Source organism: Hyalella azteca, unplaced genomic scaffold (genome assembly GCF_000764305.2).
Source record: "Hyalella azteca isolate HAZT.00-mixed unplaced genomic scaffold, Hazt_2.0.2 contig9625, whole genome shotgun sequence".
NCBI lineage: Eukaryota > Metazoa > Arthropoda > Malacostraca > Amphipoda > Hyalellidae > Hyalella > Hyalella azteca.
In genome coordinates, this window is record NW_025939693.1 from 167,521 (window position 1) to 194,882 (window position 27,362).

Consider the following 27,362-nt stretch of genomic DNA (forward strand, 5'->3'; position numbering starts at 1 on the left):
TCTCTTAATCTTTGTTCCCTTTCTTTTTGCTCTTATTTCTTTTTTTTTTTTTCTTCTCTTTCTGAATTTATTTGTTGGTACTTGGTAGTTGGTTGTTGTCTTGTAACTCTTGTTGACTTGTTAACTTTTGTCAAGCCGACCTTGNCCATAAAGTCGGCCAGGAGGTTCTGACTAGTCGCTGATTGCGATCAGTTGGCCAACTGACCCAGAATAACTTTGCGCCGAGTGTAGTGACTATTCGGCCGAAGCCTATGCGGTCCCCGAATTTTGTTAGGGTTATAAATTTTAGAGAGCTCGGATTTAAAAGAGTGCATTGCTAAGTTGGGATCATTAATATTTGGCAAAATACCGGATGGGAAGAATCGCATTTTTTCCTCAAACTGTTGAATATTGTCATCATTAATTAAGCAAACTTTTTCAGAGGTGGAGCCAAAGAAAAACCAAAATCAACGTAAAATAACGTCATCAAATGATCAGACAAGTCACAGTCAATTACAGCTGCTTCGGGATTAGATCCAAAGGAAAAATTGTACCAAATGTGATCCAAAGAAAAACCGAAATCAACGTAAAATAACGTCATCAAATGATCAGACAAGTCACAGTCAATTACAGCTGCTTCGGGATTAGATCCAAAGGAAAAATTGCACCAAATGTGATCCAGTAACGAGTACGGGGTAATGGAATTTTGAGGGGAAATTCTAGTTGGTTTTGATATGACCGGATAAAAATTACTGAACAGCATGTCATTAATAAAGTTGTTAGTTAAGCATAAATTGAGTGGGTTGTATAGGTTTATATTGAAGTCCTCACATACGATTGATTTACTAGTTCCCTTCAATTTTGAAAGAACCTCGACTGTGAATAACTCGTTGAAGGTTCGTATACTGTTAGATGGTGGTTTATAAACGCAATAAACAGAAAGCTCAAAAGTAGGTAAGCTGACACAAAGATTCAATAGTTTATATTCACTTTTCACCCAAGTGTGCATTTACCCTAGCGCTGAACTTGTCTACGTAAGCCGTTATACCTCCCCCATGGTTGTTGCGATAAATGCTATACCTAGAATAACCTGGAATATTAAACAATTGATCGGAATTTGGATTTAGCCAGGTTTAAAAATTAGAGTAAATTTAAATTTCACTGTGCTGAAGAATATCATTGATTGATCAAAATTATTTCGCATACTCCTAATGTTAACACAAACAAGAGAAAACGATTCATGGTTAAAACTACTGGCACGGTTTAAAAAGCATCGCAGTCATAGATTTCACAATTGATATCGGGAATATCATCCACAGAAAAATCCCTTAGAGGCACATTAGGATAAGTAATTTCGGCCATCGTTGTGAAGTTGTTAAAATTATGGACAATATGATGGCTCCAAATGGTATCAAGCATTTGAAACGGCGAGAGACTCCTCGAATTTCATCAGGTCACACTCAGAGTTTATGGATGAAACCTTATTGCTCGACCTAGTCTTAGCACAAACTTGCCCACGCCATGCATAAACTCTTTCGACAGAATTGTTGGATCTCTTTAAAATTCATCGCTTGAATAGGAGAGCAGCACGCATTTTAGTCAAATATTCATCGACAAATAGATTTTCAGGCTTCATCCTCTTCACAGCTTTCAGAATTCGAATAGCCTCGTTGGTAATGAAGGACACTCGTATAGATGTTTTACATCCTTCTCGATGACGACCACGGCCTCGACGTCAGTGACACGAAGAGTTCCTACGCCATATTCGTTCATCTTGTCAACAAACTTCTGCTTGAGACGCTCGGTATTCCCAACTGCCTCAGCGTCGCTCCCAGTTGTGGAGACGAGAGAAGAATCAATAATTGTCTGCACAACACTATATTACCTTGGCAAGCGAGTCCAGAGATCTGGATCTAACGTGAAGGGGAAAATTCTGCTATAATATGTATGATAATACGAGAAAGGACTGAAAAACGTAATCATAGTCAATAGAAGATAATCAAGCTGAACCCGACACAATAGGCTGTTAGGCACAAGCAGGTGTTTGGCACGAGTCAGACCTCACAGGGACAGAGTGCATTTGTCAGGGATCGCTGAAGAATTGTTTATTAACTAGAGGAAATCTAGTATCTTAGGGACCAAATTCAGCTAGATTAATAGAAACGTCTTGTATTTTTTTCAAATGATCAGAATGTTACAAGTTTCGTGCAACATGATAATTGTGTATCCTAAATCTTAATTTTTAAACATGTTCGAACTTGATGATTAGTTCGTAGCTGACAGCACAACTACGTGGAAACCTCATGGCACAATTTCGAGTTCTCGCATGTATATGTTATTCCCCGTAGAACTACATTATCACCAAAAAAGTATTATCCTAAATAATATTTTTCTGGAATTATAAACGATGTGTATGAGTGGAAATTTTTGTGCAAACATGCGTAAACGTGTTAGGTAATTGATATGATTTGATGTATCAAGACCATGATGTAAGAATACTTCAGTTAGGGATACAATCATTGTCTAATACGCTGATTTCACACGTTGTGTTCAGTAGTTACGGGTCGGTTGCGACTGAATATCGTCGAATTGTCTTGTTCCTCATTCAGTTCCAAAAGTATATTTTTGATCCCTATAATTGCTGTAACGGCAAAAGGATATGTTAGTCTAGTACACATTTAGAAAAAGTTCCTTGTTCCAAACGTTGCCAACTGGTGTCATTTCATACCAGATTTCAGAAATCTGGTATTTTGGGACGGTGTCTAGTATTGATATTTTTGACCTGGTATTTTCTGACTTATTTCAAATTAACTGCATCTCTGCAACGCGAGCTCATGCGTCTCTGCTTGGTGGTTTTGAAAGCAGATGGTGAGTTGCCTATATGTACTATGATCTTAAACTGTACACAAGAAATGTCTGCTTGTGAAGTCGATCACACGATAGAAAACTTAAATATATTATACCATAGAATATACAAAAATCTACTGAGCATATTATTATAAGCGTAAACTGGACACAAGCGATATCTGCTTGTGAACAAGATCAAACCATAGGAGACTAAAAATATTATATCTTAGAATGTTAAAGCATCCTCATTTCTTTAGGCCGACCACTCTAGAGAAGAAGCATTCTTCTATTCGCCAACTCATTTACTAGTCGTCTGTCAGCTGAAATTTATTTATGCCATAGGTCCAGTAATTAGTATTAGTAATTTGTTGATATATGATTCGTGATGTACTTATATTTATAATATGAATTAAGTCGTTATTTAAATGTGTTCCGTGTATGAATTTATGTATTTTTTAAGAAACCGTTATATAAGTATTAAATTTCGAAACCGTTTTTCAATACCTTACCTCACCAACCTCGAATCTAAGGAATCAACCCAGGATTCTTTACATAGAACGCGATCAAACGATAAGAGAGTTACACCTATTATACTTTAAAATATACAAAAATTCGCGAGCATATTACTATAAGCCTAAACTGAACACAAGCGATATCCGCTTGTCAACACGATCAACCGATAGGAGACTTTAATATATTATACCTTAGAATAAACAAAAATTTATTGTGCATATTACTTTAATCTTGAACTGAACACAAGCGATATCTTCTAGTTAACGCAATCAAACGATAGGAGATTTAAATATATTATACCCTTGAATAAATAAAAAATATAACTCAGTACTCACTGCATTGAGTGACAGAGAGCGCATTTTCCCGTCGACGGAAACGTGAAGTCACGGACGGACAGACGGACGGACTGACAGACGGACATGGCGAGCACCAAAGTGCATTTTTTTCATGAATGAGAAATGTATTAAAAATTACTGGGCATATTACTATAATCTTGAACTGAACACAAGCAATTTCTGCTTGTGAACACGATCAAACGATAGAAGACTTAATTATATTATCCCTTAGAATATAAAAAAAAGTTACTGAGCTTATTATAATAACCTTAAACTGAACACAAGCGATATCTTCTGCGATCAAACGACAGGAGACTTAAATATATTATAGCCCAGAATAAATGAATATTACCGGGCATATTACTATAGTCTTGAACTGAACATAAGCAATTCCTCCTTGTGAACACGATCAAACGATAGGAGACTGATATATATTATACCCTGGAATGAATAAAAAATTACCGGGCATATTACCATAGTCTTGAACTGAACACAATCAACTTCTGCTTGTGAACACGGTCAAACGTTAGAAGACTTAGGTATATTATAAATTTCAATATAAAAAATAAATTACTGAGCTTATTTCCATAATCTTAAACTGAACACAAGCGATATTTTCTATTTATCGCGACCAAACGAGAGGAGACTCAAATATATTATGCCCTTTGAAGGAAGAATAAACAATTACTGGGCATATTACTCTAGTTTTCATCTGAACGCAATCAATTGCTGCTTCTGAACACGATTATTCGTTACGAGATTTATATACATTATAGCTTCAAGATGAAAGTTACTGAGCTTACTACTATAATCTTAAACTGAACACAAGCGATATCTTATAGTTAACGCGTTCAAACGATAGGAGACTCAAATATATTATACCCTAGAATACATAAAAAATGACTAGGCATATTACTATAGTCTTCAACTGACCATGTTGTCTGTAATTTTCCGAAGAAACGCAGATTGATCACTGGGATTCTCGATATAAAATCCTCAAAGAAGCGTTTTATTCATTCTACGTGGTGAGTTTTGCAATTTTGACGCGGTTGCTTGGATTAGCTCATGCTGATTTCATATATCATATAGAATATTCTCCTTAAATGAACTACATGTACTGTAATATATGAGCAGCAAATGTGCATATATACGTAAACTTGTGAGTCAAATCGCGTACATGTATGTGTGAATGTCGTTATTCAAAAATAAATTAATCGGAGATGAAAACATTTTTTGTCACGCAGGCTTTCTACGTAGGTTTCTGTAGCTATAGGTGCCTGTACACAGGGATAGTACTAGCCGCTAGTTCATCCGGCGCTTGAACTGTCCACGCTACTAGCCTCGTGTATAGGGGTTCAGCCGCTTCAGAGGCAGGCGCCGGCAAGTGCCCGAGGCGCGGCCGAGAGAGACAACGATGTGTTGATATCTGGGCTGGAGAAGTGGCTAGTAGCGCTGATGCAGCCATGGTGAGAGCATCTGTGCCGCTCTTGTGACATATCTTGGGTCACGTAAATCATGGCTTGTTTGAACGATAATGTTTCTAAGAGGAATCCAACAAAATGGATTCCAGACGATATTCAATTATTCTTTGAAATATGAATTAAAGTGGAATGTTTGCCATGACGGTTACTCCAACAAAATGAAGAGAGAAACGAGTATTTTGAAACTGGAAGAAGACCTTTTTAGTTAGGGTTTAGTTGTTCCTGACGTTGCATTTTTAAAGGTTAGAATAAAGAGTATAAAAACGACGTACAGACTCGAGTTGTTGAAGGTGATCCCACTATCCATCTTTGCAGACCTCACTCGACGGCTTCTAACGACGCACTGGCGGGCGCGAACGAGAAGATAGCGGCACCTTATACTCTCCTCGTGTGTACAGGCTTACTAGCCAGATAGTAACCAAGCGACCGACACTAGCCAGATTTACTAGCCGTCTGCACTATCCCTGTGTGCAAGCACCTATGGGTTAGGATCGAGTCATTGATTAAATTTCGTTCTTGAGGTTGAGTTTCCAATTATTGTTTTTGATCCATATACTACCGTTATGGCGGTTGTATGTTGTCTGTAATTTTCCGAAGAAACGCAGATTGATCACTGGGATTCTCGATATAAAATCCTCAAAGAAGCGTTTTATTCATTCTACGTGGTGAGTTTTGCAATTTTGACGCGGTTGCTTGGATTAGCTCATGCTAATTTCATATATCATATAGAATATTCTCCTTAAATGAACTACATGTACTGTAGTATATGAGCAGCAAATGTGCATATATACGTAAACTTGTGAGTCAAGTCGCGTACATGTATGTGTGAATGTCGTTATTCAAAAATAAATTAATCGGAGATGAAAACATTTTTTGTCACGCAGGCTTTCTACGTAGGTTTCTGTAGCTATGGGTTAGGATCGAGTCATTGATTAAATTTCGTTCTTGAGGTTGAGTTTCCAATTATTGTTTTTGATCCATATACTACCGTTATGGCGGTTGGGGAAGTATGTTAGTATGTCGTAATGAATGAGGATATCTCGTATGCCTTCTGGCTGACTCAACCAAACTGATAAACGCGGGACGACGGCCTGGACAACACGGCATGCACTGTCATGACGAGTTCTCCCTGCTGCCACCGAGCTGAATATTTTACATGATATTGAACTTCTTTAACCAATATAATATATAAATCATGAAATATTGCCGAGACTAGAGTTTTTAAATCGTATCTTGAAATTATTTCCATTTGCTTAGGAGATGGTCGTCAGGAAATGCAACGTAGAGCAACCGATTATTGTCGGCAATAAGAAAGCTTCTGAGTATTGACGTAAATTCTTCAGGAGGTGCAGTCAATGTCTAATAAGACTCATTTAGTTATTAGGTGTTCGCTGATGCAGGCGTTTGTTTAGAATTCGCGATGATACGCTCTTCACATATATAGCGACCATGTATGTATATTCCCTCCAGTTACATCCGCAACTCATTTTCTAGGAACATTGCAATCTCATGAAAATTTAGTGATGTTACCCATCAACATTAATTTGATATTATTATCCATGATGTAGCCTTCAACATCACTGCTAATAATCAAATGCAATCGAAATATTGTTGACTAATAATTATCTACATACTTATTTTATGAACACCGACTTTAAACGTTGCACCATCAAGAAACTCATGTTGATGTTATCATTTGCATATCTATAATACACTGCGTAGTGTGATCTCCACAAGATGTTGGCCCAGAACATGTTGCAGGTTCTCTTCAATGTTAAGAATCGGCGACAGGCCTACGTCCTGATAAACTCTGAAACCACTATGTTATTATATTATTTTCAGAAAACAAAATTCGACGAAAAATTTTGTAGCTTAATCCCGGCATTTAAAATGTAAATATGGTCAAAATATTTAGTAATCTACCTTTCCACTGTACTATTTACGGATTAAAAAACTTGAGCAATATTGGCGTGAAATAACAGAAGCATCCTATAGTACATCAAGCGTTGTCACACAAGGGTTCATCATGATCATGATATTAACTACATGATTTGATCAAAAGGCCAGTCTAGTTAAGAAAAGTACAAGAATCGGCGACAGGCCTATCCAGGCCTATTCTTCAATGCCGAAGATACTACTATACTACTACTATACGGTAGAATAGAATAGAAACTCCTCCATTTCGGCTCTCTTTCTAAACTCTTGCTTGTTGGTTTCACAATTTCGGCTTTAAAAACAGAAAACATAGAAGAGCACTTCTCTTCCACCATTTTTTCGCTTTTTACAGCGCTAAGTGCAGGTTGTTGGCAGTCCTGACAGTACCAGTGTACTGACTTGTTTTTACGAATAACCGAGCAGTCAGTCTTGCTTAACTTGGCACAAATGTTGCAGATGGTATCCCCGCAACGATCGCAGGCCACTGTAGCGTCATTGACGTTAAGCGATCCCAGCTTGCAAAATTTACAAATTTCTCCTCGCTCATTTTGCAATTTGATCTTCGAATTCGGTTTAACAGGACTTGAGGCCTCCTCATTTAATTTTTTACCTCTCTGACCAGCCATCATGAAATGCAAGAGCTAAAGACAAAACACAATTTAAAACTGAAACAAGTTGAGTAAAAATTGTAAAGTTTCAAAGGGCTGTAAAAACTCGGTTAGACTTGAGAATTAGCGGCTTTCAGTCGTCAGCGGCTGTAAAGGGTGTCAGGGTAGAAGAGGTAAGCTTGGCCATAAAAACAAGGGCTCTATTGTTCTACGCTGGCGAGGCAGTGCTGCACGTTGCCCTCGCCTGGCCTGCTTGCGTCCCTCGCTGACTCTAGATCGCGTTATTTCAGATGGAAACACTTTTACTATAGGCTTTTTTTCTATTTGCACTCTCTTTTACTGACTTCGCGGAAAATTCAGTCATTCACTGACACGGATCATAAAAAAATGCAAAAAGAGTTCCGAAAACGGCACAGTTAAAGTTAAAAGTTGAAAATCTGGGACCGCAAAACACGAGCGTTCACTCTCGACCACGGCTGAAACTTGACTCTTGACCGGTATTACTGTACAAGCAAATATAGCCAAGCTCCTGTTGACAAATTAATTTATTTTTTCCAAGCATTTTATAAAGAACACAAATCGTAAATGGTTGAATAAAATTAGCCATTTTTCCATCGCACTAGGCGTAATAATGCAGAATTTATGACTCACTTAACAAGATTTCACCACGCAAGTAAAAAACTGCGATATTATTCCTCAAGTAATAAAAATGTAGAACTCATTGTTGGTCGGCTAATATAAACCATCAAATAGTGAACCACTGTTCACAATTACACACTAACAATGATTATACGGATCCGTTTTGTATGTTGCACACCCACAACAAAAGCTGCTCAAACTTTTGCGAAAGGCTGATCAGACGACTCGAGTTCACGGATCTGTTCTTACCCACTTCAAAATCAATGCGCTATTCCGACGCTCATCCTTCGCGAAAGGCCAATGACACGCTCCCAATTGGGGTTTTTATGTAATGTATGAAGCATCAAGTTGAACTTGCGATTCTCCCATAATATGCATTCCAGATCAATAAAATTATCATCTAAAAATAGTGCAACCTATTCAAGAATCTCGGAACTAACGTTTCAATTAGGTAACGGGATGTCGATTGTAGAGATATAAGTATATATTGAGACACATTCTTTTGTACAGTTGCGACTATATTCTTCTTGTACCATCAATTCAGTTACTAAAACTCTGAATCATACTTCTCAAAGAAGGAATTAAGTGTAACAGGACTTATCTGATAACTATAATTCAGTAAGTGAAATAACATTGTAATTAGGGTAACAATTGGATAAGCAATATAAGAAAATAAAAATAATAATGCTCATAATCAAGATCATTTTCACAACATTCTTCTTCAAATTTCCATAAAATCATGTCATTCCCATAACACAATAGCTAGAGGTAGGAAGTGAAATAATCTAAGGAATAGAAGCGAAGTCATACAAAATCGTCCTCAAAATCCGTCAGTAGAATATTGGTCCCACAGTGTGGCAGTTCTGATCTCCGTAAATTGAGGTTGTAATTTATTTCTTCAACCTTGGCAAGATTCCGACGATGCACTGCTATTTTATTCTTTAATGACTGTAAAAAAAACATCGCAGTTAGAAGATAAATTTCGATTGTACTGCAAGGGAAAATAGTGCTAGCAAATTTTTCAACGATAAAAAAAAACTAAAAAATATCGTAAATCAAATTTTTTGCTAATGATAATGCAATCATGCAAGATGAAATTAAAGTTTGATAATGAACACAAGATACATATTATACACATGATCGAATAAGATAAATAAGACTCGATTTTCATCTTTATTGAAAGCACATTTGCAAACATAAACTATGAGTACGTTTTGACTTGAACTGCCATGTGATTCTCGTTCTAAAATTTGAAAAAGTACAATGCATCTTTTATTTAGATTTATTTACATTTCTATAGAAAATAGACATTTAAATTTTTTATATAATAGGTATCTCTCAATCGAGTTATGCAATGAGTTACTGTTCTTCCACAAAAGAATAAATTTTCAGGTCCACAAAATATTCCGACATTATAAGAATCCTGGAAACACGCCACAACGGCACCTATATATTTGCTGTCTCAGGTTTCAAACACACACAAACTTTGACAACTAAACATATGATTTGTTAATATCGCAAAGCAGTTTCCCTAGAAAAACTAAAATAATAATGCTGATGTCACCACCAGGATTTCATGCAAAATGATGAATTCATTTCCTCCAGAGTTACTCTCACTTACCGGGGCAGGAGCCTGTAATGACCCGTAACCAGCATTCATCTGACGCAGACATTGTACCACCAATGCACTCTTCTCAACTTCTCCAACACCGGCGCACTTAATAAAATACCTGAAATAAGATCAAATGCATAAGAATTTCAACAGAATCATAGCATCATTTGCAAAGGCGCACTAGTAAATGCAGAAATTGAACCAAAAAGTAATTTCATGCAAATATCTTAAAATATAAGCATTTTTCATGAGCAGGAAGAATGGAATGAAAATAATTTTAAAGCTGAAGTAGAAATGGACACAACTAGGGCAAGAATTATACTAGGTTTGATACAAAGGAAAAAAAAACGAGCTGTCTAACATATCTCCAAAGCGGATATTTAAGTAACTCAGACATTGTTATTAATATACATTATCATAATATATACAGTATTATTTTTATCAAAATAAAAGTCGTATTAGATCATATTATATAGCCATTATCAATATAAGAAGTTCAGCATACAGATCACGGATTTTACATGACATAAGAAGCAAGTAATTACCTCATGAGCTCCCCGGAGACATCACTCAATCCTAAAATGTAGGCATCAAAAGAAACCATTTTTGCAGCGGAGTGAGTGCAAGAACTAACAGGTTTTGCAGAACTGCTACTCTGCAAAGAGAGAAATAAATCTTTCTTAAATGCATTTTTTTAAAACCCATACTTAGCATATAGGTACCTATCATGCCTTGGGTCAGAAGTATGGTAAAAAAATGGCTGGAACTTTGGCAAAATTCAACATATATATATAATGCTCAACATCTGCTGAGTGGTTTAAAAAAGTCAGTTTCAACTTTCAATGAAATTCTACTTAGCAGTAGTTCTGTACACAAAAAAGAGATGCCAAAATGGCAGATGTTGAAGTTATATTATTTTACACAATGAAAAAACAAAATTAGGAAAGAAACTTGATTTCCGCCTGCAACCATTGCAGCTCCTTATCTGAGATATATACCTATGCATATTTTATTCAAGTTATTTGTAAGAACATATTTTTGTAAAAGATAAGAACATATTTTTGTAAAATCCTTTAAAACAAAGTAATTTATAAAAAATGTATTCAGAGCTTCAATTGATGTGAAATATTGAGTGCCAGAACTTACAAGTAAATTTTGGAACATCATTTAAAAACATCTAGTGTTAAATGGGCTTAGTACAAGATGTTGTGATGCATCCATCTCCTTACATAATCTGTAGAAATGGAATCACAATAAAATTGAAAGTTCCATTTTGTTTTATATGAAAAAACTTACCAATACTTGAGGAGGCTCTGCTGCATATGAGCTGATTTCAAAGAAGGATGACAGAGGGACATCTCCATTCATAAAGCAGCATACTTGCTCAAAGCTCAAAATAAAATTCTTCTTCAGAAAACTATAGAAAAGTAGGGCTTCCAAATATTCTTCTATTCCTGTAAAACATGATGTAAATACAAATATTATACTACCCATCACATATAAATAATAATAATTACAGTATGACACTTGAGAATAATGGTCTCACATATTAGGATGAAAAAAATTGAAATACAACTAGGTAAATACATCAAACAATACACTGGAAAAAAAATAAATAACTTGAAAACTTTTGGCACATAATTCCACTATAATAATCTTGTTAATGAGAGAACATAATATGGGCAAAACATTTAAATTAAAGATAGTAAAAAATGTTCTCAATACAAATTTTCCCATCCAGGATAAGGACAGTGTAGTTAAGTACAAGTATGTATTAAGGATGTTGTAGCCTAGCTGGTAGCCACAGCCCACAGCCTACCACTAGCATGAGCAGGACTGTATTGATGAAGTGCTTCTCCATCCAGAAGTTTGGCTATTGACGTTATAAGTGAAGCTTGTACCATGGAGAGCTGCTCTTCAGATTCTTTGAGGCACAGCTCTTGTTCTGCAACTGCACATCTGGAAAAAAATATAACTCAGCACTCACTGCAGTGAGTGACAGACAGAGAGCACATTTTCTTGTTGACAAAAACATGAAGTCACGGATGGACTGACAGATGGACATGGCAAGCACAATAGTGCATTTTTGTCATAACATAAATGAGAAAATGTGCTAAAATGATTAAACTTGCAACTAAAATTAAACAAATATATTTAATATTTACTGATATTTACAGATCAAGCAACTAAGCAAGTTCACCAGCTGGCAGGTGGACTGGCATTGAAAAAAATAACCATTTTTACCACAATAAAACTCCAGGTTTCAATAAATCCTACAAAGTTCATCATGCTGATGACAACAAATTGACATTTATTTAAATTCAAGAGTTCAACCATAAACTCTAGCCTAGGTGAGCCGTGAGTAGGTACTACTACTAGATTGCAAAGCTCTTAATTACTATATCCAGCATTCACTGCTCAGCTGAAAGAGCTATTTCAATGATAATAATATGTATACTATAACTATAGATCTTAATTTGATCATTATAGTTCAAGTTCAATATAAGTTACAAACTTCTAATTTATCCAGAACTAAAATAATCATGACAGTTGTTATAAACAACTGAAATTCTCTATTATTATACCTACAGTAGAGATAGAGAACTTCATTTGTAGGTAAATAAATTAAAAAATTTTCATTGAGTTTATATTCTAATATTCTAAATATATTCCACTAATCCACTGCGACTGCATCACTGATTTATTATGATAATAAAACAACGCAGACCCAAATCTCACTGGGACTCACCCTGGGATGCGGTGCAGAGTGCAGATGATTTTTTTGCTCTCACGGTTCAAATCCCGATTCATTTTATATATACTCTCATATTTGTCATAGGAATGATTCAATTTGGTTGAATAAGTAGCAAAGCATTTTAGTATGGCTGAATTTTCTATTTCCTCTGACGTTTCCATTATCTAAACAAATAATTGTTAACTGACTGTGTATCGACATTCACTGAAAGTTCGTCAAACAATTCCAAAATCCAACGTTGTCGGAACTCGGGAAAATTAGGGATGGCACTCGAATAACAAACTCGCTGTCAAACTCCACAAGCCACTGATGCTTTTATGGCGAACAATTGATCCGACAGCAGACGGCGGAAAGGCGAATTCCAAGAATTTATTTGAAAGGTAACATTTTCGCGTTTCAGTTGCTAGGCATATATTTCAGAACACAAACTAAATATGAGATAGAATTCCAAACTTTGATATCTATTACAATGTTGAACCATTGAAGCTCACAATCGCAATACTATGCAAGAATGTTTTTTTTAAAAAAAACCTTGCAGTAAAAGATGTTGCAGCGTGATATTTGACAAAAACTCAAATTACTTGACACCATTTTCCCAGGTCTTGTTGCCCTTTGTCATAGAAAGGTGATAAAAAATCTTATCTGTTAGATAATTAAATAGGTTTTTGAGGATAGGGTGACTCTAAAACGGTGACTCTACCAATCCTGTCAGACTGTCATAATGGTTTCATAGCCGGTGGGTCGTGTACAATGTATTGCCCAGAGCTGGATAGCGCTACTTTGAAATGTAGCGGCCGCTACCGCTACCGCTACATGCTCTAAATGTAGCGGGCGCTACCACTACCGCTACACCCACTAAATTGTAGCGAGCGCTACCGCTGCCGCTACAGTAAAATGTAGCGCCGCTACATTAGCCGCTACAATGGCCAAAATTATTGGAAATCTCTAATATTTATTGTTCTGCTATTGGGATTTACTCATAAACATTTAATGATAATAAAGCATTTTCAAGACATATCAATGCAACTTCATTGCAATTAACCTAACCGAACTAGTACGGGTTAGATCCAGTAAATAAAAGCCACAGTTATTTTTTATGTTTTACCTTCCCTACATGGATGTCTACTCTAATCTACCAATCTCAAAAATTATCCTCATATACATATAAAAAATCAATCTCTTATTTGTATATATATGTGGATTATTTTTGAGATTGGTAGATTAAAGTAGACATCCATGTAGGGAAGGTGAAACATAAAAAAACTGTGTAAAAATAACTGTAAGCAAACTGAAACATGAAAAAATACCTGTAAGTGGTAACTGGTAACAACTTAACAAGTAGCAACTAACATGTTGACACTGGTAACAGGCTAAGGTTGATAACACTACACCGAAATCTTTCGTACAGTTTTATTCTGTAATTTATATTATGTATGTATCATGCTGGTTTTTAAATAATATTTAATACTATTAAGTAAAATCTAAAGGCTTTATCTATAATTGTAGCGGTAGCGCTGTAGCGGCAAAACCTCGTATAGCTACTTAAATATGTAGCGGGCGCTATCGCTACCGCTACATTGCCTTAAATGTAGCGCCGCTACCGCTACTGAAAATGTAGCGGCCGCTACATGTAGCGCGCTACTGCCCACCTCTGGTATTGCCTACATTGTAAGGTTTGTCTTGGATTACGAATAAAAATGAGCAAGGAAGTGTAAATGCATCTCGATTTTGCCGTAGTTTTTGACAGTGTTTGGAAAATGAAGTTATTGCGTAAAGTGAAATTCTTCGGAATAGAGGCCATTGTATTTCAGTGTGTCAAAGATTTACTAATAAATAGCTTAAACTTCTGGGGTCAAGTGCAATAACGAACAGTATTAAGCCGCGCAGCGTTGTGGCAAGAAAGCGTTATCGGGCCAGTTTTGTTGTATGTGTTTATAAACAATCTGCCTGAAGCAGTGCAAAACCTCTGTTTCATCACTGCTAAACATATATAAGTTCAAAATACCGTGACACATGAATAAACGAAAATTTTCGGCAGTAAGCTAATCTAGCTATTTTATTTGATTGTTCGGAGACGTGGCGAGCAGCGTGTTTAAATGCAAATGCAGTTAGCTTTCAATTGGGCTTATAAATGAATCGAATACAGTCATGATGCAGCTTATCGCCCATGCGTCAATTTTAAGAAAAATATTTTTACTATAGAGGATTGGAAAACTTTGTAAAGAACACGGCGAATTATTTATCATGGTTGACTAGTTCAACCATGTTATTTATAATCTATGAGACGATCGATACGTGAAATGCTGTAGAGAGACGGTGCTAAAATACTTTTGAGTGAGATACGATATATTCCTAATCGAAAATGTTATGCTGTAGTCGATATTCTGAGCCGCGTAGCAGCAAAAGTGATTACGTCACGAGGTGAGACATCGTTTCGAGTGATCCGCAGGGCGCAGTCTACCGAAAATAGGCAACGAATATTGCCTAAAGTTGCGGCTACTTTCAAATTAAACGAGAGTTTTATATTACGGTTTCTGAAGAATTCTTGCTATAATATCTATTGTTAGAATTATATTTCATTGCAGCGCGCCAACATACCTAACATTTTTAATGCAAATTTACATGAAATCGTCTGTTGCGTCCTTTCATTTTTAAATAACAAGCAAGAAAATTTTATGAAGTTATTTTTTTCCTTACCATTGTATTGTTACGTAAAGAAATCGTTATATTTGCTTGAAAGGGACTTTTTGTTTCACTTGTTATAAATTTCATCAAAAACTTGTCAAATTTCTGAAAGATAACTACAACAATTTATCTGCTAAATTGTGAACGAAAACAATTAGAAGCGACAACAGTTTCAGTCTCAAACATTCGTCGTTGTCTGAAAAATGAATTTACGCTCAAAATAAAAAAATGAACTAATTGGCAAGCAAGAAGAACCACAAATTCCTATAATTTTCGCACATATAATAAAGGTTTGACAGCGCATGATGCGGTCACTTCTAAACCGACATCGACCATCGTAAAATCCCATAAATTAATAGAATATTTTACTATATTACTATACACGTTAATTGTGAATCATCTCTTGAAATGGTTAACAATGAATTTAAAAAAAGATAACATCAGATAATTTTTACATAAAAAGTCGTAAATATTAACGGGAATTCGGCGGGAAATATAAGGATGTCGTAAGTAATGTTGAGGGTATTAACCCTAAATACTTACTTACCCACGCTTCCGCAATGTCATATATGCGCGTGTTTTACCGCTTGCGTTTTCTGGCAATGTAAATGGCTGCTAGACTATGGCGCTGTTGTACATAAACTAAGTCCGGTCCGACACTCTTATAAGCTTGTCCCGGCTTAACTGACATTGGTTTTGTTATTGAGATTGAGCGCCTGTGAATGCAGTTCCGTTCAATTGAAACAGAGTTATATCGTTCATTAATTTTATCACCAATATTTCCTATATTCTGTATTAACAAAAAATTATCAATGCCCACTGCCGCGCGCGTCGAAGTATAATGTAAATGAATATATTACGCAATAATATGAAACCATTGCTTCTTCTAACACCTCGACGGGAATATTTCTATAGTTTAAGTTCTCGAAACTTCCAACTCATACCAGTTATTTTCAACGCATGCCATATAGTCTAGTTTGGCAACTACAATAATTCAGAAAAATTACCACCATGCAATTGATAGCCATATTAAGAAATTCATTAGGCCTTGAAATTCTAACCTTGAAAAATGAGTCAAGAATAACACAGGCAATATGTTCATTGCAACGATGTTACTAAAAAAACCCGCGAAACGGTAAAAATTCTTAAAATATTGTATTGATTGCAATGAAATATAATATTATAATAACAACAAATTTGTTGTATGCCTTAAGTTATTGATGAAATTCATGCTAACGGAATTTGTAAGAAGGATTTTATACTTCGAATGAATTAACGAGTGATATAGGCGAGAAAGGATGTAGATACAGAGATATAAGTAGAATATGAATATTACATATTAAGATTGGATGAAATATCAGTGGATTTCAGTGCCGGGTTAAATAACAGATGGTTTTGTTAGCAAATATCATTAGTGCCTGATGTGTTGCAGTTTTGATCAGTATGCATGCTTCATCCCTTCTCTAAAATAGTAATTTAGGCTCCACGAGGCCTCTTAGTCTTGCAAGTAATCAAAAACTTAAACATTTACACGAATAATCAAATTCACCCAAATTACACGTCATAAAAATTTTCTTTTGAAATATTGGACGCAGAAGTGTTGAACTGCAGTCGTAGAGAACGTTCATAAAGAATGTAATTGGTTAGTAGTTATGAATTTTAAGAACAGCAATGATCGGTCACGATGCTCTGCAGCTTTGTTCTGCATCGGGTTTCCTCAGGGTCACGAGTAAATTTATCCCTTGTCCTTAGATGGCCGAATCGTCCAGCAGATGCGATCTTGCCTGGAATTTTAAGCAGTGCTTTGGATGCGAAATGATGACCCTTGTGAGCTTTGAGCCAAGTTTGGCTCCGGCCTTTAATCACGCGTTAGAAAAAATCGCCTCGCTCGACTTTGTCAAATCGGGAGAACGTATTTGAAGGTGGATAGTGAAATGACCGGAAAGTAGTCTCGTAATTTCACTTTCTGCAAATGACAATGCAAACATCTGAATCTAATTAAAAGCATCTATAATTTCAAGCCCGAAATAAGTAAAAGCATCAGAAGATTGTTCAAAGCCATTGAAATAATTTTCATAAACATCTGTCAGTGCAGTTTAAATCAACAAAGAAGATCCCAAACCAAAACTTATATTCTAAGACATGTTTTTTGTGCAATTTTATCAAGTACGTAGCTGAAGACTAATAATGAACTTGCATGGCAGTTAGAGAACTCAGTTTTTGTCTTATTTTCAATTTCATTATTATTTACTGTTCCCTAACAAAATGATCGAGCCTTCATCATGCTATCGACTGGAATCCAATTCTCTGTCCACACAAGATTTTTTTACTATAATTATCTCGAAGAATTACAAGTAAAAAAATACAAATGTGAAAAGCTATTTCATTCTCGTCAAATTTCAACAGTCCTTCAGACTGTAATCTGAGAAGTATATCGCTACAGCAAAAAGTTTCATAAGCAACGAAACATTAAATGTGCGAGTCATCCAGTCTGATAATGGTTGTCCCTCGCCTGCAGTTAATGTGTCATGAAGTCATGTCCAGATTAAATTCATAAAAACAAATAGATCATGTTTTATACGTTGCATATCGGCAATGTCATAGTGCGAAGTTGAGATCTACAAAATATTTTTCTAAATACGTTTAAGCATCGTAACATGAGAAGATTGTGAAAAGAGTAAACAAGAAATCATAACTACCACTTCAGAGGCCAAATCAATAGAGAACTGTACCAAATCGATTAATATACAATTAAATGGTTAAAAGTTGGCCAGAATTCCTAAAATCTTCGTTGTCGACATCGTGCTTTCTCGCAATGAATAATTAAGGGCATGCAAATATCCAGTCAAAAATTTATTCAAGCGCTTCATCGATACTTTCAAAACTCTGCATTAAATATAAAAATAATCGTAACTGATTTCACTAGAAATAAATAAGTCTATAACCGAGTATCCTAGACGTACATGAGGTCATTTCCGCAATCGCTGCCAGGCTCGACCCATGACCACGTTTCTTGTTAGCTCCAGTGACTTGCAACGAGACCTTCATTTTCCGTCTCTTCCACAAGTCAAGGTGAGAGAAGCGTCAGTAAACATACAAAAGAGTTCCACATTAACGAATTTTCTAGTAAATTTCGCGTGAATCATTGCACGTTGATCATTAGAAAGACTCTACGATCTTTTATTCATTGGATTGACCTCAAAACCTACAGCATTTCGAGAAGGATGTGTGTATGAAAAGAAAAGCTGCGTGTTTGACCTCACTTTGGAGATACTAGCTGTTTGTTCGGTGGTAGAGCTGACTTTTCTAGGACTAATTGATAAAAGAGGGACGTCGCATGAAACTAAAGTTGAATTATTATTTTTCTTTGTCCGATGATCATGATTCAAGGTTGATTGGCATGACTAAATAATACGTTGGCTATTTAACTCGTAACGAGAGTTACGAGCCATTCTCTTTTTGAAAGAGAATAGCTGTCATTGACAAGTTCAACAATTAATAAGCAAACTGTTTCACACAAGCAAAAAGTTTTTCTGTTGAAGCTTTGACTACTGTGTGCAAGATTTAGTGAATGATATTCAAGAGAAAAAGCTCACTATAGCTAGTCAACATATTTTACGGTGTGGGCATTATTTTTATTAAATTTATCCTGCATTATAATGCATCACACATCAGCATGTATCATGAGAGAAATTCTGCAGATTTCACAAATTTCAAAAATCAATATAAAGTGAAATTATGGAATGAATTCAGATACCTGGAGTCTTGTTAAATGGAATGCAATTTGATGCCAGAGCCTCCTTGCCCTGATGCCAGAGTCTCTGTGTCGTGATGCCTCAGTCTCCATATGTATCAAACGCTACAGTCCTGTAATAAGCATTCCCATCTCCCATGGCACTTACGACCAATTACATCCAAGAAACATTTGACATAGCGCATTTAATAATCATCATTCTAATTTCGAGTCAGAGCTAGAATATTTTCCGTGCTGCTAACCTCCTGCCTATATATACATGTTTGTGGTACACATCACCGCATCAATTAAATTTCGCCTTCTTGAACACGGATGCGGAAATTTTACGCCTGGACTGTCTAATAAGGAAGATGATCTTCTGTTTGTTGATCATATGATATTCACGTCAGGTTGATGCTGCATTACTGCTATACCCTCGAGGGATTTTCGGGGTAAGGGCTTTTGCTAACTGGTGAGTGCGTGCAAGCTTACCTGTATAATTGCGCTTTTGCAATGCGCAAGCTCATTGAATTCTTCTGACCAATTTGTGTAAAATGTTTCCACTGCTACAACACAACATAATATTATTATTTGCTCGCAATACTCGATTTTTGTCTAAAAATCATTGTGCTCTACAACACATTTGTTCTGCGGTGCAGAGGGTATATGCAATGCAAAATTTTGGAATTTATTGAGAACTCATGAAATTTTTTATCTAAAGATGTTACTTATGGTACATCTTTGAATCGATTACCTCGTCGGAACTAGATCTGCAGTGGAGAGTAGAAATGCGTAACTTCGTTTAATACAGGCTTAACATGAAAAAAATAAAATACATACATTCTAGAGAAGTTGAACAATTAAAAATTAACTAAGAGACGCGAATGTTCCATGTAAGGCCAACTCCTTTTAAGAGATTTCTGAAATTGTTTTTCGCTCATGTATAGGAGGTAGACAAAATAAGGGAAACACCAGAGAAATACACATAATGTATTTTAGTATGGTGTAGGTTCACCTTTTGCGGCAATTTCAGCCTCAATTCTCCGAGTTATTGATTCATACAAATTGACAATTTTTTCCAAATGAATTTCAACACATTTTCTAGTTAAACCTCCCTCCAGCTCTTTTAAGGACGATGGAGGCGGAAATCGACTTCTGACTTGCGTCTCTTAAATCGACCATAAATGCTCGATAATATTCAGAACTGCTTATTGTGGTGGCCAAATGAGGTGCTCTACGTCATAAAAATGTTCTTCGTGCCTTTTTTTAACAATTCCAGCTGCATGGATCGGGGCATTTTCATCTTGAAAGATGGTGTTCCTCTAGGGAAACAGTGCTTGAACCATTGGATGAACTTACCCTCCAAAATTCCTAAATTGTCACAGCTATTAATTCTTCCACGAAGAAAAATTATTAGTCATCCGGATTTCTATGAATTTTCACCCCCCCCCCCTGATCATCACAGATCCCACGCAATAATTTACAGTTGGGAGGAGGCACTCTCCAAACGGAAACTCGGCCAGATATTGGAAATAAGGTAAACGATGACTCGTCAGAGAAAATCACAACTTTACACAGCTCGAGGGACCAATTATGGAGGTTTTATAGCGCTCTAAACGCTTTGAAGCATTTGTATTTGAGACAAGAGGTTTTCCAATGGCAGCTCCTCCATATAGAACCCAGATCTGTGCAGCTCTCGGCGGACAGTCTTCATGGAAACGGGGCTCTGTAGGTGTCCATTGAGGTATGCAGTAATTTCAACAGCCGTGGTCTTTCGATTGTCCCTCGCAATTCGATTTAAGTACCGACGGTCTCTCTCTGACAACTTCGAATTTCGGGTCAGACCAGTGCTTTTCCGAGGACGTTTTTCCATCTCTTTTAAAAGCAAACATTACTTTTGAGACAGTACCTCTAGAAACGTAAAGCATTAGGGAAGTTTCTGTCACACTAACACCTGCCATACGGGCACCAATAGTTTGGCATCTTTGAAATTCAGAGAGGTTTGCCTTTTATAGGTTACAGATATAGACACAAAATGTAAAAAAATGGTGAAAGGATAGAATATCCATAAACAGCAAAAAATTAGACATAAAAATCACGTTTTCATTGTTTATAACATGCTTAATTATAACATCGAAATCTTTGTAAGTGTTGCATTTGTGTTGAAGTGTTGCATAGAGTTGAAGTGTTGCATAGTGTTGAAGTGCTGCATCAGTGTTGAAGTGCTGCATGGTGTTGAAGTGTTGCATCAGTGTTGAAGTGCTGCATGGTGTTGAAGTATTGCATAGTGTTGAAGTGCTGCATCAGTGTTAAAGTGCTGCATGGTGTTGAAGCGTTGCATAGTGTTGAAGTGTTGCATAGTGTTGAAGTGCTGCTTAGTGTTGAAGTGCTGCATAGTGTTGAAGTGTTGCATAGTGTTGAAGTGTTGCATAGTGTTGAAGTGCTGCATAGTGTTGAAGTGCTGCATAGTGTTGAAGTGTTGCATAGTGTTGAAGTGCTGCTTAGTGTTGAAGTGCTGCATAGTGTTGAAGTGTTGCATAGTGTTGAAGTGCTGCATAGTGTTGAAGTGCTGCATAGTGTTGAAGTGCTGCATAGTGTTGAAGTGCTGCATAGTGTTAAAGTGCTGCATGGTGTTGAAGTGTTGCATAGTGTTGAAGTGCTGCATAGTGTTGTTGAAGTGTTGCATAGTGTTGAAGTGCTGCATAGTGTTGAAGTGCTGCATAGTGTTGCAGTGCTGCTTAGTGTTGAAGTGCTGCATAGAGTTGTTGAAGTGCTGCTTAGTGTTGAAGTGCTGCATAGTGTTGTTGAAGTGCTGCTTAGTGTTGAAGTGCTGCATAGTGTTGTTGAAGTGTTGAAGTGTTGCATAGTGTTGAAGTGCTGCATAGTGTTGAAGTGTTGCATTGCGTTATAAATGATTGGGCAGCTGACCTTCGGCCGTAACCAGTATGCTGACCGGAGCTTCTGCGGCCTCTGGCTTGTCTAGCCGAGCCAGGGCCATCCGAACCTTTGGTCCAGTCCGGCTAAGAATTAATGGGTAGAATATTGTCATTTAATTAACATTCGATAAGATGCGAATAAGCTTGGGAGACAATCCTTGTTTCTTCAAGGCATTGCTATTTGAATCTAAATTCGGCAAATGATTCCAGTTCGTAAAATACAATGATTAAAGAATAACCTTGAAAATATTTCACATATAAGTTGGAATATGCATTCAAAATACCACTAAATAATTTATTTTTCACTTTCATTTTGAATGTTCATATTTTTCTAGTATGTATCATTGAAACGTATAACTTGAAATTTTTAAATAATAGCATTATCTGCAACGGTATAAGAGCCAACTTCATGTAATTTAAACAAATCGGATTTCAAGTGTTTGCTCAAGTCGCGGTTAAACCTTAACCTTTCAAGGTGCCCTTAGTAAGAGTTCACAACACTTTCCAACGCACACTTATTTTTGGTCTCGCCTCAAGCACGAAATTGGGAAACTCCCTCGATCACGCTCAGCCGGTTATGATTTTCGCTGAACTGCGAGAAAGCTCGTATTTCTCACCTGGATATGGCTCGGAAATGCCGCCTACAAATCAAACCATGCTCCATGTTATGTCACAAAAACTTTTGGTTAATTTTTAGATGCATAATTTTGAATTCAGGGTTAGAAATTCCTTAGGAAGCGTCAATACCAAATCTGCCGACACCACGGCGACGTCACTGTGAGATCTGTCCAAGGAGATCCGGATCTGGCAGGGCTTCGCGGACATCAGGAATTTCCTGTGAACTTTTGAGAGTGAGAAGTTTGTGAGGAAGTGTGGAATGAGGAGGAGAGGGAAAGACGGGGGAAAAAGGTGAAAAGGGATATAATAAAGGAGGGTGAGAGAATTTGAAGGTTGAGATGGAAGAAGGATGAAATTCTCCGGAAGTTTTCATACGGCAGTATATGAGAGATGGCGAGAGATAGAATAAATACTAAGGTTTAGGGACAGAGAAGTGTGTGCAAAATGCACGAAATATCGCTACTGTATTGTCTCTACAGTAAATATCGAAATAGCAGCCCGGATTAAAGTGGGATAGCTCAAAACGAGCAGGCAGATTCGGTTCAAAAGTTGGTAACCACTTTGTCTACAAGTGAGTTTGAACATTTTTTTACGCTTGCAAAAACTGAACATGAAGATAGAAAAAGAAACTTTAGTCTTGATATAAAATAGTTGTTTTCAAAGAACGCGGCACGCTGACAATTATTTCTTTCTTTACGATTTTCATACGTAAAATTTTGCGTAACATGACGTTCTGCAGATTTGTTAATGCATCGCTCCTTAAATTCTATGTATATATGCCAATTACCTGCACTTGCTCCGCATTTTATTAAGACGATTTGCATGCCCGTTCACTCAGTTTTTGAGCTGCATGCTGCTGAACTGCGCGTACAGAAGTTGGTAACCTTGGCAGAGCTGCATTTTAGGAAGGCTGTTTAATCCTTCAGTGCCGTTGTGTTGATGTGTGAAATACTACAGGATTTGCCATCCTCACAAGTAAGTCCTTGACCACGAGCGTAGGCGGTAGCTGGGAGCTTAACTTGCGTCTCGCGTGCTGGCGTCAAAATTGTTGGGTCGAACTCCCCTACTTTTTTTGTCTTTTTCGGAAGTTTTTTTGGCTGATACTAAATTATAAGCTATGGTGCTGTACGAGCGTTGATGCATATGGGCAAAAAACAGAAAGGCAATTGGCACCTTATGCGTTTGATTGTTTATTTGTAAAAAAAAATACAGCCGTGTCATGAAGCGTCTCCCATATGATATGCTTTTTTTCGGCAAATAAATTAAAAAAATATATAAATCCACCGCCATTTGTTATAAGTTATGGATGCACGAAAATTTTTTACTTAAATTTAAAAATATATAATGGCAATCTGCATAAGGATTATTGCTTTATCTGCGAATTTTAATCGTATTTCATAAAAAATATATATAGGCTCATCCTAGACGGTTTTAATCGAACTCAGAATCTCACCCAACAAGTTTCTGGTCACGCAATGTACCTAATACACAAGATTATTATATTAACAATGATTGCATACATTTTCTGCTGACGATGTCGAGGTCGCGGATAAGTAATGCTCGGTGATTTTTTTTCACGGCGCTATGACAAACATAGGATGTGATTGTTGTGTCAGGTATGACGAGCATATCGTGCAATGCAAGTACGACGCAAAGACTTATGATTTTCAGTAAAAATCTCCTGGAAAATTACAAGCGAACGCCATATCCGGTGTAAATATTTTTATTCAACAGCCAATAGCTGAAAACGGTTATAATTTGCGCGAAGGAAGTTTTAATGTATTTAGAGAAATAATTTGTTAATTGTCTTTTTAATTACTGGAATCATTTTGAAATTATGGATTATTAAAGAAATTATTGTAATATTTTCTGGAGGCCCGACTAGATAGAGCGGTCTACAAAGCGTAAATAAATTTTAATAAATTTGGATTAACTGCTGCACTAATATGCATCATTTAAAATATTAAAAATATACCTTCTCTTAGAAAATTTAATTCTACAGAAAATAATTAATGAGAGGATGCTATATTTTTTCGCATTCAGATTTCCTCCTATTATATATAGTAGATAATCCTTGCTTGCAATCCTAGTGAAGTTACATATTCGACTCCAAGATATATTCGGTGCAAGAATATTCAATTCTTAACAAAGATAGATTGCAAGCACAGAGATGCATCTATGACAACAGTGATAAATCTGCAAGCACTATGCTGCATCTGTAAGCACTATGCTGCATCTGTAAGCACAATGCTGCATCTGCAAGCACAACGCTGCATCTGTAAGCACAATGCTGCATCTTTAAGCACAATGCTGCATCTGTAAGCACTATGCTGCAAAAGCACAATGCTGCATCTGTAAGCACAATGCTGCATCTGCAAGCACAATGCTGCATCTGTAAGCACTATGCTGCATCTGTTCGTGCCGTTACAAGCAAATTAATTATGGGCGCGCAAAACATCCTACAAGTTTTTCTCATCCTTCTTAAAAGTGTCCTAACAATGACTATTTGGTAATAATAACATATCAGCCATCAACACCACAAGTTCCTTACGTAAACAAACAAAAAATAGCTATTATATTGCGTGACATGCAAGCTTGCTACTTCCTCATAAAAAAACATGGCTCGTTGTATCGTCTTCATTATCCACACACACAGCTTACTGCGGCGGACGGCGATGTCAGTATACCGCTTTAGTCTATAGTTGAGTGGTGGATAGCGCTAAAAAGGAGGTGAGCAAGCAGTCACTCGCGACCAAACAATCGAAGTTCAATTATTGACATTACCAACAGGCCTTAAATGATTTTTCGTTACATGGCGTACCGAATTTTGCAGCTAATTGGTTTCATTACAATAATAGTAAATTATTATCATATCTATTTACAAAGATGAATACAGTTTTGTTCGTTATTAACTTAAAAAAGGTATCGTGATTGTATATCTCATAATTACCTATTTTTTCACCATATTCAATGATGACTTGTGAGATGAGGGATCCTTTAATCCCCATGCTTGATCCAGAACTACTGACTAAACATATTGACACGATCGTATTTAAGTGTCAGCTCCCAGGCGTTCGTGTTGTAACGAAACAATAATTTACAGATTTAAGGCGGAAATTTTTGCTGCCTAAGTTCTATCAAAGAACTCAGGCATGCACCATTCAAGGCAATGTCAACTTGGCTTGCGCAATTTAAAATTCATTGCTTGCGCGTCGAGTCAAGATTCCAATCGCATTGAATTTCATCAAAGGACTTGTATCATCTCCATTGACTATTCATGGCAAATCTTCAATCGCGAGTAAAACTTCGTTAATTTAAACTTCTTTAATGTAGATACACTAAAAAAATAGTTGCGGTTCTATGTAACATGGTGGCAATTTTTTAATATATCATTTTATATGCACAATGAATATAAATTAATTCACATTTAATCGCTTTAAACTTCATTTTCCGGGCTACATGCAGTGCTTATACCATCTGGCATCTGAAGTTGAATCCACGTTGCAATTAAGCGTTCAAACGTTGAATTTACACCGATTAAGCATTTAAACGTTGAATTTACATCCATCAAACGTCATTTCAACTTATAATGTTATTTGTAAAGTGGGATTGAGTGTTTATTTGGACCTACCGCGTCTTTATACTATCCTGTGACTGTGGTGTGGTAAGATGGGCCTTCCCGCGTGCCATCTCGACGTGACCAAATCCCGGGAGTTTTATATTCCAGAGATCACCACACTTCAGAGATCCAGTTATACTTCCGGGAGAGGAAAATTCCCTAGAAATATTCTCTAGAAAATTCCCAAGACATATATGTGCCCAATCATGGCCGACATAACATTCCACAAGTCATGAATATTTGTCCCATATGCTTAGTTTATTAATGAAGTTAATTTAGACAATTTCCTTGCCTTGAATTTTTAGCGTAAAAAATACAGAAATGAAAATGTTACGAAAAAACTTGCCTCGGCATGTCGGAAAATACTAGAATGTGCGTAAAAGAATTTTAACGTAAACTGCCACGGATATAGAACTAATAAAGTATAGCTAAACAAAGTTGATTGACAAAATATTATTGGTTGAGCATAGGAGAATCTTGCAATAATTAGTCATCGTTGACTACAAGATTATTTTCTCATGAGATTGATTGCATCTGAATTTATTTAAATTTAGAAGCTTAAAAACTTCTTAATCTTCACATACGATGTTACAACAAATGTATTTTAATGTATGAGATAATTATCACATTGAATTTACTGAAGAAATATAACAAAACGTCACACTCAACAAATCTTTTCAGTGTATTTAACACGTTCAAAGTTATAATGCTTGGTGACCACTAACGTGAAGAGTTCATCTGATACGCCATGCCTAAGAATGTCTCCCACGCATCGCTGTCGCACCGCGCTATAAATGAACGCAATAAAGATTTCCCCACCGCACTACCGGATTCATGAATAACGAATACTAGACACATTAAACTGGATTTAAAAAAATCTTTCTGAATATACCATTTAATAGTTATTAAATAAATTTGTGCTTACCATTCTAGACTGAAATAGTGTAAGTAAAATTGAAAGCGATTCACGCTTTGTTTTCAAACTGTACACACTTATCATGCGTGTCATAATGAGGAACAAAATAACCAAATTGTACATGTCGGGCGAGATTTTTGTGCGATTGATT

At 36.4% G+C, this 27,362-nt stretch overlaps 1 protein-coding gene across 1 annotated transcript; it reads right to left on the reverse strand.

Moving 5' to 3' along the window:
• Positions 1–8,652: 8,652 nt before the first annotated feature.
• On the reverse strand, positions 8,653–13,041 carry LOC108681476 (translin-associated protein X). The gene is made up of 6 exons (XM_018170510.2): positions 12,699–13,041; positions 11,769–11,908; positions 11,246–11,403; positions 10,495–10,604; positions 9,959–10,067; positions 8,653–9,285 (listed from the first exon to the last, which is right to left on the reverse strand). The coding sequence occupies exons 1-6, from the start codon at positions 12,863–12,865 to the stop codon at positions 9,142–9,144; spliced, it is 828 nt and encodes a 275-aa protein (XP_018025999.1). The 5' UTR covers positions 12,866–13,041; the 3' UTR covers positions 8,653–9,141.
• Positions 13,042–27,362: the final 14,321 nt, after the last annotated feature.

What these genes read in the sequence shown, in the direction of transcription:
- LOC108681476 (XM_018170510.2), bottom strand. Translation starts at nt 12,865, where the DNA reads ATGGAAACGTCAGAGGAAATAGAAAATTCAGCCATACTAAAATGCTTT. An exon ending in ACTCTGCACCGCATCCCAGG is followed by an intron (nt 11,909 to 12,698) that starts GTGAGTCCCAGT and finishes ATTTTTTTCCAG; the next exon opens with ATGTGCAGTTGCAGAACAAG. An exon ending in CAGAGCCTCCTCAAGTATTG is followed by an intron (nt 10,605 to 11,245) that starts GTAAGTTTTTTC and finishes CTCTCTTTGCAG; the next exon opens with AGTAGCAGTTCTGCAAAACC.